The sequence below is a fragment of the Ixodes scapularis genome, unplaced genomic scaffold (genome assembly GCF_016920785.2).
Source record: "Ixodes scapularis isolate PalLabHiFi unplaced genomic scaffold, ASM1692078v2 PGA_scaffold4__175_contigs__length_147842914, whole genome shotgun sequence".
Lineage (NCBI taxonomy): Eukaryota > Metazoa > Arthropoda > Arachnida > Ixodida > Ixodidae > Ixodes > Ixodes scapularis.
Genome location: NW_024609879.1, coordinates 73286992 through 73309875, shown reverse-complemented (window position 1 = coordinate 73309875; position 22884 = coordinate 73286992). Strand labels below are relative to the sequence as shown.

At 46.2% G+C, this 22884-nt stretch overlaps 1 protein-coding gene across 1 annotated transcript in view; it reads left to right on the top strand.

Annotated features, from left to right (window-relative positions):
* The first annotated feature begins 12945 nt into the window (after positions 1-12945).
* Positions 12946-22884, top strand: part of LOC115310919 — a 38922-nt gene continuing 28983 nt past the window's right edge. The window contains exons 1-2 of the mRNA XM_040218007.1: positions 12946-12958; positions 19305-19417. Of these exons, the coding sequence (XP_040073941.1) occupies positions 12946-12958; positions 19305-19417 (126 nt within the window). The remainder of the gene's footprint in view (positions 12959-19304; positions 19418-22884) is intronic.

Genomic DNA, 22884 nt, shown 5'->3' with positions numbered 1-22884 from the left:
AACCAAGCGCACTTCGCCTTTAGTGTCATTTGTGTAATGTGCCACACGGCTACTTGCTGAGGCTTCGAGTGAGATTGAGGAACTCACTTCACTGCATTGAGGGCGTGGCATTGATAGCAGTGTTTCAACAGTAAAACATAACAAAACAGCAACCAAAAACGTGGCGTAAATTTTATTTTTAAAGAAAAAGAAATTCATGAAAGAGGACAGTGTAGAGTGGCATTGCAAATTCAAGAAATTTTCCGATTATACTTTGGATACAAAACTCAACATCGTCAACGTCACGTAATAAACGTACAACAAAGGCGTTCAGACGTCTGAGAAAATATCGCACACTTACAGCGTAATATCCCGCAAGCCGCAGCTTTCCTTGAGCCTCCCGATTGCTCACTCTGAGTTTTACCTTCACCGAATGTTTCGCTGCATCTAGACGGTATTACAAACAAAACAACACAATCTAAACTGTCTTGCTGCAATGTGCACAATCACATATACATTCAAGGCACACAAACTTTATACACATACACACAGATGGATCAACAACTGATACCTCTTCATCTTCAGATATTCATATCCCTTCTCTGCACATCGTTGAGTCTTTCAGAGTTTTACGGAGAGTATCATCCACAGCAGCCGAACTCCATTGCCTCAAGAAGTCACTTCAACACACACCGGCTTCCAGTCTCCAACAAAAATGGGTCGTACTTTCAGACTCGCAAGCTGCAATTCAATGCTTAACACACCCTCTCTACAAAACAACAAATCAAGTGTTAGTTTCTGAACTTTTATAACTCCATGCGACAGCAATAGACAATGGGCAGCGCATTGTATTTCAATGGATACCGGGACATTGCAGTCTCCCTGAAAATGAAGCAGCAGATGCTGCTGCCACACGCAGACACGATATGGAGTTTAATGAAAATATACCTTTTGCACAAGCAGACTGTCGCCGACTTGTTAATACACTAGGTAAGGATCACTTTCTACGGACTTGGACGTCGCCTGCAAATCATCGTGCTTACTCCCACCGCATTGATCCCTGTTTACGAAGCTTCCTTCCGAAAGGCCTTCCAAGAAAACTAGAAACGCACCTACATGGGCTAAGAATCAATGCAGCCTACACAAATGGCCGCGAGTTCAAATTTGCAATGATATCTAGCCCCAACTGCAGCGCATGTGGAAAACCTGAAGATGTTTGACATACGATCTCCAAATGCCCGCTCTACAACACAGAGCGTGACAGCCTTCTCATTTTCCTACCAGTTACCCAGATCACCAACATAAACATATCTCAAATACTAAGTCCCTGGCTATCGCCAGGCGAACAACGCGAGGCTGTGAAAATGTTTTCAATATTTTTGGAGAGTACGGGATTTGGGGAGAGGCTTTAGTGTTAAATATCTGTTTGAAATTTGTTCTTAATTTATTTGAAAAGGTACCAACCAATGCAAGATTACCATTCTCCGTCCGAACTTTCTTTGTGGTGGATTGGGACCACGTCTGTGACAAACTCTTCGTGACCGTGGCTGTGTTTGTGTCAACGTTGGTGTCTTTGATTGTACAGGACTCTTATACAAAGGCGATTGCACACAGTTACCGCTAGCAACTCTGGCACGCAAACTGTGTTATAACAATCATGCCAAAGTGTTTTCTTTTTTTTATTGATGTGAAAAAAGGAAGCCAGAGAAATTAGCCGGGAAGTATCTCCTGACTTGCTACTCTGGTTACGGTGAAGGGATGTGGATGCAAAGATATAGTAAGAGTTAAACCTGCACACAAAAAATGATAAAAATAAGATAAAGAAAATTAAAATCAGTTTATATCCTGTCACAGCGTTAGAGTTTCTTGTTGAGACCTGTCGCCGATAGTTATCGCAAGAGGGCATTTGTTTCTGTTGTGGCAGGGGCTTCGTTTTCTCGCGGTCCCGTATCTTACAGACGGTGATGTCTTCTCCAGAACGTAGTTAAATTTCTTTTTGCAGTTGAGTGTGTTCTTCTTCATACTGAGGACATTCCAGCATGAGTTGTCCTAAGTCTTCTATATTTCCGCAGTGATCGCTGTGTAGACAGGCCATTCTTCTTATGCGGTATGAGTATTGATTGGTGTAAGCTACTTTTAAGCGTATTCGGTGTAGTTAAGCTTGGCGCCGACGAGTGAGACCGCGACCCAGGTAGCACCGAGTTCTGGGCCAAAACTTGGCTTTTGTCTGGGAGTTTAAGGCATTGAAAAGCCCGAAGAAGCCAGAGTAGAGCCAAACCTGGCCTCCCTTGGCAACAAACAGTCTGGGTATGTTGGCCCTAATTCGCCGAACAAGTCCCAAACTTAGGCTTCACTGCCTGGTAGTTCGGCTGTCATTTGGCATCCTTGGGCCTAAATCGCCTATCAAATGCCAGAGTTAAGCTTACTGCCCGGTAGTTCGGCAGATATTTGGCATTTTTGGGCTAGAATTGCCAAACTAATGCCAAAATTAGCGTTCACTTTTTGATAGTTCGGCTGTCGTCTGGCACCTTCGGGCCAAAATTGCCACAGATGTGCCTTGTACTTTGTACCTTGTAGTTCGGATGACATCTGGCATCTTTGGGCCAAAGTAGCCAAACGAGTGCCAAAGTTAGGCTTCGCTTCCCGATAGTGCGGCTGTCATCTGGCAGCTTCGGGCCAAAGTCGCCAAACGAGTGCCAAAGTTAGGCCTCGCTTTCCAATAATTCGTCTGTCATCTGGCAGCTACGGGCCAAAGTCGCCAAAGAAGTGCCAAAGTTAGGCGTCCCGTCCCGATAGTACGGCTGTCATCTGGCAGCTACGGACCAAAGTTGCCAAACAAGTGCTAGAACTAGGCTTACTGCCTTGGAGTTCCGCTGATGAGGTATTTGATGTACGCGGGAGGTCTTCATCTTAATTAAATACAAATCAAGTTTTATTCGGCTTGCCATTTTATCTTATTTTGGGTGTCTCTCGATTTCTGCAGTCCAGAGGTTGGCTGAATGTTTTGACGCGGCTGGACCAAGCTTTCGAAACGAAAATTGCGCCAGATGTTATACTCGCGCGTAGGTACACACGCCAATATCGGGACGCGCCATGAGACTGGTTCGACATTAAGGCGCGTTCACACCGGCGATACGATGTAGTCGCGCGATAACTTTCATCGCAAAACCGACCACCGCGGAAAAAAGCGACGGAATTTGAGCAGTCGCTTGCTGACCCGACTTTTTGCGATGCGATCTAGTCGTGGAGAGGCTGAACCAATCAACGGCGTTCGGAGCGAGAGTTCTTAAGAAGCGACTCGCCAACAAAGGAGCTCGACTCGCTCATCGCGCATGCCAGATTGACCATCTGAGAATCCGAAGCAGCTCTTTCGGCGTCCATTTGATATTCTCAGAGTCGGTCGTTAAAGCGTCGCCTTGTTTGGCCGATGTATCTGGCCCCGCACGACAGGTGGATCGCGTACACTTCCTCCGCTTCCTCTCATTCCCCCAAGATTGCCTTTTCCAGTACTCCCACGGAGCGGGCGGGCTTTGAGCTTGAAGCCGAAAATAAATGTTGTTGAAGTTCAAAGATTGTCCCCTCTGTATCGTCCCTTTTGCGTCTCCACTTTCTAAATGTTTAAAAAGTACCAACACGCTAAAATAGTACAAGTTCCTGGATTTCATTTTCATTCCCCAAGTGTGATGCGGGAGCCGCGCCACGGAGCCCGGTCGTTTCCCCTCTTTGTTATCGCTAAGATTTGACAGTGCTCAATCACAATGCAAGACACGCACAGAGCCACGCTCGCTTTTGCAATGCAACGCCTAATAATGATATCTGTTTGGGAGACGTGCACACATGAGTCTCGCGCAGTGCTAGCTCAATGGCAGCACAAAGGCGCATGGACACCGCAGATATAAGCAGTCGCGCGATGCGACTACATCGCATCGCAAAAAAAAAAAAAAATTAATTGAACGTTGTTTTAGAGCGCAGCTCGCGCCCGATTCCGGGTTGAGCGACGTCGGCGTCGGTGTAACCGCGCGTTACATTGTGGGATGTTCGCCAAAATTACGTCGCACGTGACGTCACATTTGTTGTCCCGAGGGTAAATTATTTCGCTAAGTTTGGCGGGAAATGTTGCCGCTAAATTTAGCGGAAACATTTTACTATCGTGACGTTACGTGTCACGTCACGTGACGTCACACGTGAAATTTCACGTAACGTGGCATGTGAAGTCACACTTCCGTTTGGCGGGAAATCTTCCCGCTAAATTTAGCGGAAAATTTGCCCGCTAAATTTTCCACTAAATGCGAGTGGAGCAAAAGAGGAAAATGGGAGTATACGGAGGGGGAGCAGCTGGAGGGGGGGGGGGGGAGAGTACCCTCCCCTTCGTACCCTTCCCTCCGTACTCTCAAGAGTCGCGCTCCTATTCGGCATTACAGAGAATTGTAAATATTTTTTTTAACGTTTATTTATTAAAGTGCCGGTGCCCGAGTGGTCTAGCACACACCAGATCGGAGTACGTGGAGAGAAAGCTCGGCGCTGAAGAACCCAGTGATCCTGAGTACAGTCCCCAGACCTGCCCGAAGAACACACTTCCGATGAAGTGAGATCGGGGAGCACACTTGGCTAGTTCCGGTAGACCCAGTGTGTAATTTCGAGAGTGGTGTTCAAGGGGTGAAAAGAGAAACAAATAACGCTGCGTAAAGTTAGTATTATTTAGATAGGAGTAATATTAGATGCGCACTTGTTTTCTGTTGGCAAAAAAATAGAGCATTGTAGAAAAACAAGTGGCTAATCTAGTTTCCAGCCTTAGCCCCTCTGCGACGGGGAGCAACGGCCAGAAGGCACTTGCAAGACTCCACCAGGGATCTGAAGGTGGCAGGAGAGACGCGAAAGGTTTGATTGAAATAGAACTCGCCCAAATGGGGCAAGGTATCTTCGACCAACCATTGCTTTCTCCGGAAAGTCCATCTTTCTTGACTGATCACAGTTAGGCTGTTAGTCATGAGAGCGGCTATGATGAAGGCATTGGCCTGCAGCTGCTGATCAATGTCACTCAAAATTCTTGCCTGTGAGTCGGCATCCAGCTCCAGCTGCCTCTCATCTGAAAGGCGCCACTGAGAAAGTTGCCCCAAACATGCGCTTCCACTGTCCAACATCGCGGATATCGCTTTCCAGCTCGTCCTCCACACACGGCATGATGTTTCGTTGTGGCGAGTGGCCGAGTGGGCTTCCTCACACCAACTCGGAGCACGCGGAGCGAAAGCTCGCGCTGCAGAACCCAGGGATCCTGGGTTCCCAAGCTCCATCCCTGCCCGTTTCTATCTAGATGAGCATCGTACTGGCGTGCGGTCGTGTATCACTACGGCGTGGTAAACGTTAAAAACTCCAGGCTAGCGGTTGTACTGCACTAGCGAAATTTCTCATCTACAGCTGGGAGACAAGTCGCCCGTTGAGGCAAAAGCTCTGGGCGGTATAAGCATACACACACGCAAATTTTGTTTTTGTTGTGGCGAATGAAAGTGATTTAAAAATTATAAAAAATAAATTTGCCTGGCTGGTAATGGCTGATCATAATCACCAAATTGGATTTACGCTCGGATTGAAGCTCGTGACTTAGCGCAACGATGTCTGGTAACGTGTTTTTAATAAGACGACGAAGTTATTTATAAAACTGTGGGTATGAACTTTAATATTTTGCGTGTCGATAACTTTACCCATCGTCATTGTCATCATTTTGGAGTGGCACTAACTTTTCCCGTGTAGGACCAACAAATTTGGAGTGTTTTTCGACGAGTTAAAGGGATACGGAATCGGAACTTGAAATATAGAGAAAACATCAAGAAATGAGTTCAATATGATCAGCTAAGCCTGTAATGAATAATCGCACGGTCGTATTTTGAGCAGATGGCTATATTTTATGCTCTAAATGCCGCGATTTTGGCGAGCGCTTCAAAATCAGCCATGGAGGAGCGCGATGCATCTCGGGAGATCCGGCAGACGTCTTGACGTCATCATGCCTCGGACGACCAAGCGTACCGTAGTGACGAGTTTTGCCACTTGGAGGCGTCAACGCGTTACAATCTCGCTTTGTCGAAGTCAGGACCAACTTAAATAAAGGGGAGACCTGTCTACTGAACGGAGGATCAGCGCCGGCTCAGTAGTACGCGCATTCCTCACGAACGCTCGTGGTGGCGCTCGGAGCCCCCCTACCTTCCCTCCCGGATCCAGTCCGGGACGCCTTGGGAAACACCGAAGCGAGGTGGCTACGCCGCTGGAATCTGTGTGTTACGATATGAAAATTAAAGTGTCGACTCGAACTGCGGGTAAATGGTGCACTGTTGCGTGCTGCTGTGCACCTCGCAGAACAAAAAGGGTGAATGATTTCTATTTCACAAATTTCCATCACCAAGTATCCGCAGAATGGATTAAAAGAATCTCAAGAGCGGGTAAGTGTCGACTTTTTTTTTCATCTCAGTCATTTGGAAAAATAAAAATAATAGCGTCATATTGTATTAGAAGAAAAAAAAGGCATTCAGGACATGTTTTAATGTTTTTGGTTTCTTTCGTTCTTTTTTTTTTTTAAATGTGAAAAGAACTTTCAATGGCGCCCAAGTGATAGCGGGGGCACTGTCTTATGCTCTCAGAATTTTACAGCAGTTGACGACAAGGAGAATGTAAATTTGAACAAAAAAAAAAAAAAAAAAAAACCCAGAGCGGTGCCAACGATGTTCCGTGTTCGAGATTTATCCGATCGACAAACAGTGCAATTCAAAGCAGACTTGAAAACACCCGGCGACGCCCGCACCACCATCGCAAAAACAAAAAAAAACAAAAAAAATGCTATCTTTTTTTTTTGCGTGCAATTAATTTTTTAGGATAATTGTAACAGTTATACATGTCGACACAAGATTTTTATTTGCTACGGACGGCGAGCCCGGTGAACGAAGGGAATACTGCCTCAGAGGGGCCGAGGTGGAGTCGATGGACCCCTCTATATTTTCGCTTGAAAACAGATTCTTCGAGTGCGTGGACAACTGAAAGAGAACGGCACCGTCGTTCAGCGTATTTCTAACGTCCGAGACGCGCGAAGCCTTAGCAATCAGAACGTTGTCTACTGTATTGTGCACACGCAATCTGTTGGACCAAGGAGTCAAGTACGTTTTAACGTCCAAGTTCTTTTCACACAGAGAAGAGTCGCCCTTCTCTGCGGTGGGGCTGAACGGATGCCTAAGGCGCCCTCTCCTTTCTGCACAAAATTCTTATCATCATCATTTATTATCCTTGTAGGTTTTTACGGGCATTCCACAAAGGAGCGGCACAGTTCGATATGGGTGCGCTGCTGCAAAAGCCAGGACTGCAGCCTGCTGCTCCGCCACGAAATATGAAGAATATTTTGCAACCCTTCTTAAAGGAACTTAAGACGTTCCCAGATAAAGAACCATTTTATTGTTTATAACAAATTAAAACTAGTAAAAAACGCAAAACAAAATTTTTAGTAGGTTTTCCAGCTCCAGGACTGCAAACCAGCGCGGAGGCACACATCGGAGGTTTCCTCGTGAGAGCGGCTGAAGACAACATTGCCAGCGACAGGTGCTTGCACCAGCTCAAGTCCCCTCTACACAACAGCACAACCGTTACGATAGCATGCAACCTGGACCGTGGGGTACCGCGCAACCCCAGCCCCCGCTTCGTCAACTTTCTGATTACGTTTGAGAGCGCAGCCAATTCTGCTCAGACGGGGTTATTTGCACCGAGGAAGCCACTGCTGACGTTTACTAAAAGGGTTCTGCCGGCAATTGCGAGCAACCTGCTATTTGCCTGTGGAGACAACGACTGACAAGATTACAGAACCGGCCCTGGCTGCAGTCGTCGTCAGGAAGTTTACGAGGCCTTTTCTGACGATCATTGCATCAAACATGATGGAGGAGCACCAGGCAAAGCAGGTCATAAGAGGAAAAACCGACTTCCCGAATTGTGTTGAAGCTGTAGGACTTCTATAAAAAAGCACGCATAAAATTTGTTTTGTAATTAGTGAAAAAAGCTATATATATATTTTTTTTTTAATTATTACTTTGTGAATTCAATAAAATTAAATATTTGCGCACATAAGCTGCACAAAATCACCGGTTTCAGTATCGCACCGTGAATCGCGCAGCCTTTCCAGTTCAAATCGATGGGGGGGCTTTGCGCGCCGCCTCGTAGCCGCAACGCCAACTAGAGCTCCAGTAGCTCTCCCATAGGAGGGGCGCGCGATAGACAGGTCTCCCCCCTATTCAAGTTGGTCCTGGTCGAAGTACCCAAGGGCTGTAGATATCGCGCGGCCAGCACGCGCACCAAACCTGAGAACAACCGAAGCACGCGTTTGCACGTCGCGCGAGAGCTGAAACCAAGGTGGCTCACTTCGTTTTGGCTCTTTCCACCAAGACGCCTCGGTATTGCGTTCAGGCCTAGGCAATCTATTCGCGACTCCAGCGACCTATAGGCGGCGCCACCACCAAACAAAAATGGCGGCTGAGTCCAGGTCGAGTCGGCTCGGCCGGGCCGCCTGAACAGGTGGCGCGTTCAATTTAACAGGTTTTCTTTTGTTTAACGCCCAATTTTACCGGTATTTGAACTGAGACGGTTAAGTGTAGCCGGTGCACATACACTTGCAAAGCATAGTTTTGTTTTTTCCGGTGTTTTTTGTTCTTTTCATGTCAAACTTTCGTTTCGGAGATTTCGTTCAAAACCGAAACTATAGGTTCCGGAGAGACGGTAAGATACTAATCCGTTTTGATCATCTAAGAAAAGCGGCGATGACTACAGAATTGTTCCGCCGAGAGGAGTTTTCAGCTGACTCGCATGCCTCGACCATGCGACTCATCTGTCCGCGAAATCGAGCTTTTGTGCGTATCCGCGTTTAAGAAACAGCTCCAGTCGTCTGCTAGGCGAACAACACAGGCTGCAGGAAAATTATGAAAATTAAGCAAGCGCTTCTTGAGCCAAGGACCATGTTAACTCGCCGGCACCCCACTAAGCAGCTGATACGCGTATTCCAATTCAGGTTTTAGTAGCAATCGAGAAGTCATTTTGACGAGCGGGTTATGTATTATAATACGTACTATGGGGGTCCCACTAAAGCGATATTAGTATATTCGGGTTGAAATATGAGCTGAGTTGACTAGCTATTAGGTGAACTGCTGAATAAAAGTATATTTGACAGACAGAGAGATACTACTGAAACTTAGCCAAATGGTTCGAGCCGGCAGCACGGAGACAAACTGAAGAGTCTTCATCGGAGATTCACGCAGAACCTCTCTGCATTGAACTTTGCTTCGAATCCTGAACGGAGACAATGAGTATTTTTTTTCTGGCCGGTCAACCTGAGCAACGTAGACGTATATTGCTGCTGACTTCGACGGGGGTATAATATAAATATTGGGAGGCGCGATAGATCAAAATGCCGTGACAGCTTCTAACGTTGCGAGACTCGTCCCCCACCTTTTGAAAACAGATCATTCCCCTCATTCATCATATGCAGCGAGCAGGTTTTCCTGAATCAAGTAATTGCGAAATCAGCCCAAACTCCTTCAGTGTGGTCCAGAGTCTTTTTCGGCGAAAAGCAGCCAAGGTGAATAGCCAACGCACCGACGGGCGTGGGTGGCTCAAACTTGAAGCTAATCAAACACAACCAAACTCAAGAAAAGCAGCTATCGAACCTTCCCATTCACTTGACTGCAACATTGGTGTTCCCTCCAGTGAAATGCCTCGTCTTTCGTCCTCAGTTCACTGCTCTACATCCTTAAAGAGAAACCACTTATCAGTTATCAAGTGGTCGTCACTTTGAATGTGATTAGAGACAGACAAGTAATCAAAACCTTTTTCCGTGATTCCTTTTCATCCAAGAAATCGAAAGCACGCGACCGTGTGTTGTGGAGTAAACGGGCTTTCAAACACATGATGGAAGGAAACAATCTACTGAGGCTTCACCACACTAATGAATACTCAGGCAAACTTAAGAAATTTTCGGACCTTCGTGAAATTACACTGTTTGCCACCGCGCCGACAACACGCTTCCGCGAAAGCCATCGGAGACGCGGAGGGGCGCGGAGCGACCTGGTCCGGCTGCAGTTCCCGGTTTTCCCGCTTGGTGGCGTCCGTTTTGCTGGAGTCGCGAATACCAGTTAGCGGACATACCGCTGCGGCGCTGCTTTCAGAGGCATGTTGTCGTCACGACATTCCATTGAAGCTTCATAACCAACTACCAGGTGGTTTTTGATTATCGTTTAATTCACTTTAAAATATGTTTTCTTGCGTTTTCTAGCGCAATATTTATGTTTCTGTGGTTGTGCTGCTACCTGCGTTGTGTTGAAACAAAGAAATGAGCTCCAGAATTTGGTTTCCGTACCCCTTTAAAGTGTGCTCACTTGAAGTGCACTAAACTAGCCCGTCTGACAGGGGTATAAGTAACTCCACGGGCGAGCCCTACTGCCGCAAAGTAGCTCTGGTTCCTATAAGGAATATTCACTGGGCGCCATATTTGTCGGTGCTGTTTAGAGCGCATGCTCAGAACGAGCCCACACTAATAGGTTGCTAAGACCGGCAATCTTGAGGGTGCGGAATGCACGCTGCAAAAGAACTGTGGAAGCTCGCCATCAGCACGCGCTCAGCAGTCGCGCACACAGCTATGGCCCGCCAGTGAATACCTCCTATACTTCGTCTCGTCTTACCACGGACTACATTAGCAGTGCATGCTAAAAGCGCGAGCTAGTTGCTTTGGACGAAGCCTCGCCGGCTGCACGAGCGCTCGTGCAGCAAGTGCTCCAGTGAAGGGAGGCGAGACTGGCCGCTTGAGCTTGCACAGCCGTCGCAGTTAGTCCATGATAAGGTGAGACAAAGTATAGAGGCCAATGAAGTGGTGGCATTCCAACGGAGGTTTAAAAACTGCCAAAAGCCGTAATCTTGAAATCTATTGATTCGTTCTAAAAATATTTTCCTTGGCTTTTCTATCGACAGCCCAGAAACACTAGACTAGTCTAGTGTCTCTGTGCGGCCGGCACAACATAGACCACATCATAACGAAAAAGAAAATAAGTGCAAACATTTCGTTCCCGTACCCCTCTAACGCATCCAATCCGGACCAGACCGATCTCACTAGACAGTTTAGTCACCCCGCCGCAGCCAGTATGCATCGTGGGAGCTGTAGTATTTCGGCACGCGCAACAACCATGCTGCAAATCTGCGCGAGCAGAGCACGATGCTTCTGACCCACGTGCAAAATAGACAAGTCCCACGATCCACAGAGGGTGCGGTGGCATAACTATATACTTCGTCTGACCTTAGCATAGACTATCGTTAGTTGGGTATGCTAAAAGCCCAATCAAGTGGCCTTGGATGAAGCCTCGTCGACTGTACGAGTGCTCGTGCAGCGAGTGTTCCAGCAGTCAACGTCACTAGAAAAACTCAGTTGGGAAACTGCCATAGAGCCTGCTCTGAAAAAGTGGCACCAACCCCTGTTCCAGAACCGAGATAATGGCGATCGCAACACCGCCGTTCCTCCCGCAGCGGCCACTCGGGGAAATGAACGGCTGCTTGTATTGACTCGGGAGTCTCACATTCAATAGCCTCGGCGACTTACTAGCAAAGTTAAGACGCGCCTAGGTCGGGACGCGCTACCTGAAATCCGCGGCTCTAGAAAAAACAATATTAATTGTTTTTTCATGGCTCTAGAAAAAACAATATTAACTGTGGGGCAAAACCATGTAAACTTAACTTTTTAGAAAACATCACGCGCCCGTTATTTTGTACTAATCACCAATAAACGCTCAATCAAAAAGAGTTTTTTTTTAGTTTCTTTTTACGCTAAAACATGCTTTCTGAAAGCTCATGGTGACCACAGTAAAGACAAAAATTGAATCGCCATCTTCGCACCTCGCCGACTGACAGGCTTCATATCTGGGAGAAACCAAGAGCGTCCTCGAACGTCTACGCAGACACAAATATGATGTAAAAAAGGACGTGCAAGGAAACGCTTCAGCGGAACATGCAAGAAAGAACAACCATGTCATCAACTTCGACAGCAGTTCAGGACACTGAAAGAAACTTGAAAGAACGGCACTATTCACGGACTCCGAGGAGTCACTAAAGGAAGAAGACGATTTGAACGGCAGCGACAAGGAGAAGAGAAAGACGAACACCCAGCTAAATAAGTCACCCGTGAACAAGCGCCCGAGCAGGCCACGAAACGTCGGGTTATTTAAACAGTTGGTTAGAGTGCTTCCAGCTTCGTTTCTTAATACTCACCAAACTAGGGAGATTCTACCGAAATGTTTACTTTTCCTCTACCTCGAGCACAGTAGCGCAGTCAAGTGCGAAGAGGGTTATGATAAAAACTGAGTAATGATGTCACAGTAGCAGGGCACCCGCATCATTCCCATGCGTTACTGAAGGATGCCTAGAAACTCTAATGTTTAAAGGCAACTCATGTAATTTAAGACATAAAATTGAGGCATATTTTAGAAATAAATTTTGGGTTTCACCGTAACGTGTATGCCTATTCATAAAGAGAAGAAATAATGATCACAATGACTTGAGTAGCCAATTTTATTTTCCAAATATTCAGCTCCGGTTTAATTAGGGACAAACATTCCTAATACATTGTGTCAGAAGATCTAGCGGGTGTTGTGGAATGTTTAAAAGAATAGTGTTTCTAGCGTTCATCACTTCATTGACGACAGCCGCGCACCTGACTGATGGGAGCCAATTTTTCTGAGTAAATTGCTGTAATCGCTAGAATGAAACAACATTAAGCTTTCTTCAAATCAGGATTTACTTCTGCTATGTTGAAGAATGTGTTGGCACTTCGTTTGTTTTAACGGGAATTTTACGTCCAAAGGGAGAGTTATGCTTCACTCGATGCACTTCCTTCCTTCTTTTTTTTTTTCAGGAATGTCGCTTAATGTCTATTCAGATCTGGACGCTAGGAGCAACAGCAATATAAAAATGATGGAACCCCGTAAGTATTTACTTTAGGTGTGAATTTTTTTAATGGGTGACTGATATTTGTTTGGCTAGACTAAAAAAAGAAAGAGCCGTTCAGCTGTGTTTTCTCGACTCGTGCTATACTAAGATGAAAACGAAATATAACCCTGAAAAATATGTGGTTACGTTTGAAGCAAGAAAACATTGAAGGGTTTAAGTACCATTAAAAAAATATTTTTGCGGCATAAATTTTGATGTAAAAGAAACATAAAATATATAACGTGGAGAAAAATATATTGCGGAGGTTTCGTAGACCGCGTTTCCCCCTCCGCTAAGCCCTCCTCAACGAAGAAACCGCTGCTGTCCTTGCGCGCCGATGGCCTCGACTGTAGACTTCCGCGTATTTTAGCGATTTGCGGAGAGCGTTGCGGGACGGCGTAAACGAGATAAGAAAACTCTCTATAGCAGTAGAAACTACGGATGATCTAAAATATTCAGATTTATCGACGTCACTCTCCTCTTTAATAGCCTTATAACACAAGCGCACTTAACTGCAGTTATGCTAAGCCACAGTTAGCGCACAATACTTGCTGACAACATTCTGCGGCTATACAGTCAAAGCCACGGGCGCACGTGCGCTTGAATGAGCATCTTGAGCACCCATATCAAAGCAGTGCACGCGCACTCTCACTTCTTCTAAGATAGCTATCCGAAAGTATTAGCGCCGAGATGTTTCGGCGGCGCCCTCTTAAGGTGTGTCCACACGACGGACCGGGCCGCAGACCGATTGATCACTTGATGCGCGGCCCGTGGGCCGCCCTGCTGCGATGAGCATCCACACGGCGGACCAAAAGAGGAGACAACAGAGTGAACGGGCCGGTCTAACCCTCGACCTCACAGCTCCGCCGAACGCATGCAGCGAGCTGCTTTGAGGCTATTTGTAAGGAGTCAAGATGGAGGTTGAACAAAAGAGACGTTTGGCCGCGGTGGCCCTGGCGTTGACTATTGAGGACGAGGAGGACTTAAGTGAACCGAAAAGGGCATGCATCTATTGTCCCACAGAGCGCGGAATTGCTTCACGATCGTGATGAAATAAAAAGCTGCATCGTCGCACCATGCCGCCATTGTCGCACAACAAATGGTTCGTCTTCTTCGTCTGCAACAGTTGGCGCCAAAAGAAACCGACTTTGGATTTGGATTCCAATCCAAACAACAAAAGTCAGCTTGTTGCCAGACTTAGCGCTTCAATTATACTAAAAACGCCACGGTCCGCCGCCAAGGTCCGGGTGAGAAAAGTCGCTTGGCATTTCTCAGAAGCGCAGGCCGCGGACCGCCGGCGGACCTCGAAAACCGGTAACGAAAGATCACGTGATGCGCGGCCCGCGGACCAAAACAGCAATTTGGTCCGTCGTGTGGATACTCCTTTATTGTTTCCATCCGTGACGACACGACTGGGATTTGCCTCACCGTGACGTCATCAGTTGTTATCCTCGCTACTTACCATCACGTGCAACGACGAGTTCGGTGGTGTGTTTGAAAAGCACAATGGAAGCTAGGAGCCATCGCGATCCAAAACTACCACCGTCAAAGTTGACAATCTGACAATACTCATATGCCAATGGTTTGGCCAATCGTGGAAAGCTGACCGGAGCGACGCTTTTGGTCGCGCACATCGCTAATAGCGCGGTAACTGTGTTGAAACCATGGTGGTTGAAACGTAGCAGCAGTTAAAGCTGAGTTAACTGCGTTTGGGGGTGCCAGTGTAACACCGGCATAAGTGGACACTCAAAACTATTCAGTGTAGAGCGGAAGGGCAAGAAGAGTATGATGGAACATACTGAGTCGCCTGAGAGGCTTCCCCAACAAATTTATATTCTAATACCATGTGTCCTGTATCTCGCCTGGGCGCTTTGACACACTGACCGGGTTCGTAATTATCTGTTTTCCCGTTGAGCGAAATCTTAATTTATTTATTTTACAAGATATTCTGGACCCATTTGGATAAAAGCCATTGATTCGATTATGGCGTACCAAGCAACTGTGCCTACGCTCTAATATATATATGCCCGTCTACTTACCCGCAAAACACTCAAAAAGCCAATCTCTGCTATCTACGATATCTGCTCAGCGAATGAGGCGAAACATCTGTCTAGACCTAAAAATGAAGTTTGCGTTGTGGCATTGCCCAATGCAAAGCGTCATGCTTGCATTGCAATGTCACAGCGCAGACTTAATTTTTAGGTTTAAACCTGTGTTCTGCCTCATCATTTACTGGGCTGATTTCGTATATCGCAGAGGATGGATGTTGAAGTGTTTTGCGAGTAAGCAGACTCGCAGTCATTTTTAAGGGAGTAGCATTCCAGAATCACCAAATCTTCCGTTACCTTCTCTTTTCTTTTTTTTTTGTAGAGTTGAAGATTCAATCATTTTTATGTTATAAACTTAATATTGATTGAATACCGTAATATCAAAAATACTGGGCGAATATTTTGTAAAACTATCATTCATGAATAATGCATGCAACTATTTTGTAACCGAAAGTGTAAGCTAGACAAAATGATCGAAATACAAACCTGTGACAAGAAATGCTTCCGTGCCTAAATGTTAACAGAAACACAATCCACATATATATTAATAATTAAAATATGTTCACTCGCATTACCTCAAAATTGGGTTTCGTTCCGCGTAGTAGGAACCGATCGGGATTTAACCGATTGCTCTTTTTAGAGCGCAGCTCTTAGGGGCCCGTTTCCGGCTTGAGCGGCGTCGCCGTCGGCGTCGGCGTCGGCGTAACCGCGCGGTGCATCATGGGAAATGTCCCATAATGCACCGCGCGAGCCCCCCACCAAGGTCACGTGACCTCGTGGGGGGTCACGTGACCCCCCGAAGTCACGTGGCCCCCTCCTCGAGGTCACGTGACCCCCGCCGATGTCGCGTGACCCCCCGATGACGTCATCGTCACTGATGACGTCACCGGCATCCACATCGTCATCGTCATCATCACTGATGACGTCACCGGCATCCACATCGTCATCGTCATCATCACTGATGACGTCACCGGCATCCACATCGTCATCGTCATCACTGATGACGTCACCGGCATCCGCATCGTCATCATCACTGATGACGTCACCGGCATCCACATCGCCATCGTCATCATCACTGATGACGTCACCGGCATCCACATCGTCATCGTCATCATCACTGATGACGTCACCGGCATCCGCATCGTCATCGTCATCATCACTGATGACGTCACCGGCATCCACATCGTCATCGTCATCATCACTGATGACGTCACCGGCATCCACATCGTCATCGTCATCATCACTGATGACGTCACCGGCATCCACATCGTCATCGTCATCATCACTGATGACGTCACCGACATCCGCATTGTCATCGTCATCATCACTGATGACGTCATCAGTGACGTCACTGATGTCGTCACCGGCATCCGCGTCGTCATCGTCATCATCACTGATGACGTCATCAGCGACGTCACTGATGACGTCACCGACATTCGCATCGTCATCGTCATCATCACTGGTGAAGTCATCAGTGGGCGCGTTAAGTCCGCGCTCCGGAGCGCGAGAGTTTGGCGCTCCTTTCACTAAACAAACAGGAGTGCCACCGGAGACTGACACTCGAGCGCGCTCTTCGTGCACCGAGAATTTTTCGGAGCGCGAGTGACTTCTTCGCGCTCCGTGACGTCACGTAAACAAACAAGATGGCTGCGCTGCTCTTGCGGCCGGCGAGACGAAAAGGCGTAGGCGGACCGCTGCACCTTTTCAGTTGATTACTGCTTAATCCAGCAGGTAAAAACGATTTGATTTGAAAGCCGAAACAGCAATTAGCGTTCCGCAAAAAATTTGTTCGTTCATCTCGCCTGAAAAAGAAATTAATCTATCAAACGCTACCGTGCCGATAGCACTGCGACAGAAAGGTTGTCGAGATGATGAGATATTCGGACCGCTCTGTCCCTTTTATAATACTTAGCGCAGCGAATAAAAATACTTCGATTTGAAAGCCGAAACATCAGCGAGCGTCGATGAAAAGGTTTGTTCGTGCGTCTTGCCTGAAAACGAATTGATCTATCGAACGAGCGTGCCGATAGCTCGGCGACAGAAAAGTGATGAAAAGACAGGCGGCTGCCCTGCTTAGAATGCTTAGCCCGGCCGCAGCGAATAAAGATACTTAGATTGGAAAGCCGAAACATCAGTTAGCGTTGCGGGAGAGGCTTGTTCATGCATACCGCCTAAAAACCATGTGCTAACGAACGACGGTGTGCCGGTATCGGCGTAGCTTCCGTCTCGCTGCGAGACGGAACCGACGGAACCAGAAAATCTTTGACAAATTTGAGAGTTTTCCTGTGTCGCCCCGAGCGGGTTCAAGAATATTGTCTTTAATTTAAATCGGAACAGCATGCATGGTCGATAAATAGATCAACCAAGGTAACCTTCCACATATGTGCACGAAGCGAGTCTTCAAACCTTTCAGGAATATTAAAACGTTCGTAGAAACTTCATAACGTTGCCGTCTCTTTTGCTTTAGACTCTGCCGCTCCACCCGGGCCTAATTATTTATCTTCGAAATATTTTCGGCTTCTGCCACCTGTATCCACGGTTGGAAGGAGCTCGTGTGGGCCGTGGCCCGTTGATAGTTTCCGGCCGTGTTCCAAACTTACTCGATCTAACTAAAAGTAGTTATCGAAGACCTACCCGCGTCCAGCGTTTCTCTATTTTTGTTGTCACGTGACATAAAACGCCAGGGTAACCCGGATCCATTTGAGTAGGTTTTGAACGCAGCCTCGGCGGCCTCGGTGTGTCGCGCTCCTGTACGATATGCGCCGTTTAGTTGCTGCGCTCGGAGTATGAAACTCGGAGCGTCGGAGTAGGAGTAAAGGAGCGCCGACTTAACGCGCCCAGTGACGTCACTAATGACGTCATCGGTACCCGCATCGTCATCGTCACTGATGACGTCATCAGTGACGTCAGTGATGACATCATCGGCATTGGGGGTCACGTGACCCCCAAGGTAACGTGACCCCCCCCTGGTTAGTTTAACCCCCCCCCCCCCAGTGCCCTTCCCTCCTCCTCCTCAAGAGCTGCGCTCTAATTCGGCGTTACAGGGAGTTGTAAGCGGCTTTCATTTTTTTCAATCGCTTATAATGACGCCATGAAGTTCGAGATTTCGAGCATTGACTGTCCCCAGTATATAGTCACCAATACAAATACCTGATATAATACTAAGAAATCTTATAAACACGAAAACTGCAAGGATTGCATTGATTAAAATGCCAAGACAACGCATAAAGCTTGTATTAAATAAAACGTAAAGTTCCGAGTTTTAAACATTACGTTGGTACCTCGGTTTGATTTTATTATATTTTCTTCGCTCGTACACTACATTTTTCTTTAGCGAGGCACTATACACTAGCACTTTGAACATTAAAACGAACAAGTTACTATTTCAAAACGCAGAAATAATTAACTGCCATTTTCTAAACTGGAGTATTTTAGCTGCTATTTCGAGCTTGAAATAAATTTTAAAGAGTGAGATCGAGAAAATGAAACGGGTTACGGCCTGAATAAATAAACAAAGCATTGCAGAAAACTAAGCTTGCGAGGAAATGTAACCCTAGCGGTGGTAATAAAAGCCGAAAACTTGAACACCGGACATTATCGGGATGAAAAGATAGAAACGAAAAACAGAACTGTTCTATGTGGCTGTGCTCGCTTAAGTCTAATATTTATCAAAGTGAAATTTAGGAATGTGAGCTAGTTAGCAATTATGTCAGTGAAAAACACTTGTCAGCAAGAAGGAAAACAATACCGTCTTTTTAACTGACAAGTTTTCTTGTTTAACTGTCAAGTTTTTTTTCACCCGAAATAAATGCTACTGGCACCCACAATCTCATATATCGGTATGATGCAAATTGGGTTTAGGTGGACGTCGACTCATAAATAAATATTTTCTTTCTTTTTGTGTTTTTTGATCCGGCTAAGCCCGCGTGCTCGACATTTTACAGTTTATCACCACCACTAGCGTCCCTTTCTTATAGAGCTTCATCTCTCTGCAATGAGTGGTTTGTTTATGCGGGCCGAAACACCAGGTTTCATTTTGTCCATTTCACCCTGAATTATACTTTTAACCAAATACCTTTAAAAACTAAGAAGCAAACATGAAATAAAATGTAAAAAAACTGTCATAATCAGAGTCGAAATTGTTTTTGCCATCTAGATTTTGTTTTATTCCAAGTATTATCAATAGAAGGCATTTTTTTATGTTTAGCGTCGTTTAAAATACCAAAATGATTGCGATTCACAGTCACGTGGTTTTGTTTTGTTTTTTCTACTACATCCTCTTCTGCTTTCCAGGTAGATTATCTGTCAAAGGTTCAGCTTATCTTGAACTTTACTTTTTGTTTAGTAAAGAGCACAAACAACATGTCAAACATGAGAGTGGATATTTAAGAAAGTTTGTGAAAAAGGTAAGTAAATCTGAATTACGTGGGACAAAGGAAAGCAACAATATCCTTCTAATAATGCTGGGATATGGTCGCTAATATGTTAGTTCACTGGCTTGACTGCAGCTTTTAACTTTCTTTGTTTATATTTGGGGATTAAAATATTGTTATTTTTCCGAACAATGCCATGAAGAATTAAAGGGGCTGTACAACGACATTGGGTAGGAATATTTCTTACTTTACACCAGCTTCCTCGCACTAGTGGGACCCAAGAATACTAGAACGCAGCACCACAGACCAAGCAGCGTCTTCGTCACGGCGGAATTCAAAGGATGAAAGCGGAGCTTTTCTTTCAGTCTCTCCTTCGCGAAATTTGATGAAGGAGCTGTGGGGACAATGGCAACAGTACGATCCCCGGGAATGCGTCATCAAGCTTTGCGGTGACGATATTCAAATGCTGTTCCCACAGTGGACGCGAAGACTGCGTACGCACTCGATCTGGGCTCGTGAAAATCGATGCCTCGACATGCATACGGGTAGTGGCCCGTGTCCAATCGCTGCAACGACGACAATAGCCGAGCCATAACAATATCTGGAACTCAGCGCGTGTCCTGTGCTTTTCAACCCCAGCGCGTGGCTATGATCAACATTGGCGGTATATAATCGGCTACAGATCACGTGGCCGCTTGTTCTGGCTGAGAGTTGAGAGGGTGAACGGTGATCGTTTTTCTTGAATTTTTTCCTGGAACTTCTATTGCGTTTGGTGAAAAACGAACGCGTGTTTAATGGGTCATTAATGTCAGGGATCCGTTCTAAGCTGTATTTGCGCAAAGTACAAAAATTGTTGCATCGCCCCTTTAAAGATGAAAATAAATGCTTCTCAAATTTATTTGCCTAACTAACTCCGGTCACAGAAGTTTGTTCCTAAAAACTATTAAATAAAAAACAATTTACAAAGCGCACAGCATGAATTATCATTCTAGTATAGTTTCGAATATATCAAACTCACGACCTTATAACTCTATCTGTTACACTGCTATGAGTTTTCGCAAGGCTCGAAACGTCAGTAGACAACTGAGGGTATCTAGACATAAGGTAAAACTTTAGGAATTGACACGAGAATAATGACACAACTGTGACTTAAGTATTCCCGCACGCACAATGAGCCGCATGCGTGTTCGTCGCGGTGCAATATTGATGATAAATCGTATTGTTGTTCTTGGTCGCCCTTTCGAAAACCACAATTTTCACAATGAGCCCTACAGCATATTGAGACATTTACGAAACTAGTGTGAAAGTGCACCTGAGAGTAAAATGTTTCCGAATAGGGGGCCCCATTGCAAGGCGGCTTCTAAGCCATACCAGGGAACGAGTGCTGCGATACTCGCGCTAAGTTTTCAATACGTAGCATGACATACTTCCATTTCTCGCTTGCAGTTGTAATACGGCTATCAAGCGAAATAAATATAGGTAAAAATATTAAAACGTACTACGTTGACGCTTAACAAAACCTTTGTGTTGCTTGTGCCACAAATATCAGGCAAGGTGAAACTAAACTTACCCGTTTTTTACATATCACTAATAGCCTGCGTGTCTGACGTGAAGACAAAATTGAAACGGTTCAAACTGATATAACCGCTTTCTCGCGGTTCCACGTTTGCGAAAAACGTTTTTGCCTCTCTTTTGTAGCTCGCTCCTTGTTCAACTTTTGAGTGATTTCGCTCAACTTTGCCTCAATAGACCGATTTTACAAAGCGTTTCACACATGCGTAAAGCAGCCATAACCGTGTTCAAAGCAGAGCCACTAAGTAAGCTACGCTCCAGAGTAACGTAGAAGGGTATGCACTTGGGCTAGTTGGTGATCCAGAGTGACGACACTTATGCCAGTTTTGTGGTAAAAATCATGGTTGCCACTTATCTGAAGCGTTATCGGAAATCTCAGGAACCGTTTTTCTGTCCTCCAGATATGATAGGACAGTTCGGGACAGAGCAAAACGATATCACTTGAGCTTTCTACCAACGTGTCGAAAGCTGAGGAAGATGCATGTTTGAAGTGCGACGGTCCAGAGTGTGCCTACTTTGCTCTAAACCCCAAGATGTCGGCGCCCACTAGCAGATAAGGGAACGGAGTGCCGATACTCTAAGCATAGCTCATTAAACCGATCTCACTAAGCGTTCAGAGCATGCGTGACGCCGCCATGACTTCAGTTCACAGAAGCATAGCCTCCTCTATACTACCAAAACATTGCACTTCGACGACGGAGCCACAGAGTGCCCGGTCGCAGATTTGGAGCGCGATGATTTGGTAGCACAAAGCATTTCTCGGGGAACCTGGTCGTCAGCCCACTGCTTTTATAGCGGCGAGGACCCGAAACATGATTTACAAACCTGACAAGAAAAGAAGCGGTAGCGCGAGGAACCCGAGGAGTACGAGCGGACATTCCATCACTCGGAAGAAGTGTTTTTCGGCGTCTCGCCGCAGCGGGGCGCCCGTCACGTGGCTCTCCTCTCATCCGCTGTCTGCCGCTCTACCTGTTGAATTTCGGCGGCCGCTTCTAGTGGCGATCTTCCAGGCTTTGTCAGTAATGTCAACATGCGCGATCGAAAGCGTCGCTGTGGTCGTCCTTCAACAATTGGCCGAATGGTGACTATGCCGTCTCCAATTGGCCTTTTTCTTTCTTCACTTTTCCCTCAGGCAACCTCCCCCCCCCCCCCTCTTTGCAAATTTTACGACAAAAAAAAAATGCACCATCTGTGGGCAACGCTGCACAAAGTCGTAGCGCGATAGGTTAAGAAACCGAATTTTGCGGTCGATTTAAAGAGCCTGGCAACTCCTTGATACACCCAGTAGAATCAACATACACACAAAGAAAATACCATAGACACCTTGGGAGAAACAACTGATTTTCTTTTTCTTCCTCTTCTACTACGAATCCCACTTGAGGGAAATATTCTCTTTTCTTCTTTTTAGCTTCCTAATTCACCAAAAAGTTAACCCCCGAAGGAATTTTTTTCTTCCTCGTCCAGTACGGGAGAAGTTGCACTAACGCTGTCAAACAAAGTGAAAAGTCCAATTTGCCGTTAGTTATTCATACAGCAGGATGTTAGTCTGCCTGAACATGGCGACATTGTTATCCAATCTAGATAAGCAATTTAACTAGTGCAGTACGACTGCTAGCCTGGGGTTTTTAACGTGCAGCACGCAGTAGTGATACACGGCCGAGCAGTACACGCTATATCCAGACCCCGTGCTCGGGCGTGGCACACACGAGTATTCCAGTGGCCCTTCCATTCTGCTCGAGTTTTGATGGACGGGCCTTCGGCGATCAGCTCGTCCCAGAACTCGTCCCGCTCAGGCTTGGCCAGGGGACTGTCAGTGGCGGCCCTCACTAACACTTGGTGTTCTGTCAAAAAGTCGATCAGAAGGGTTATCTGGTGGACCGACACGAGAGGACTTCCACTTTTTTGTGTTGCCGGCTATGACCACCTGC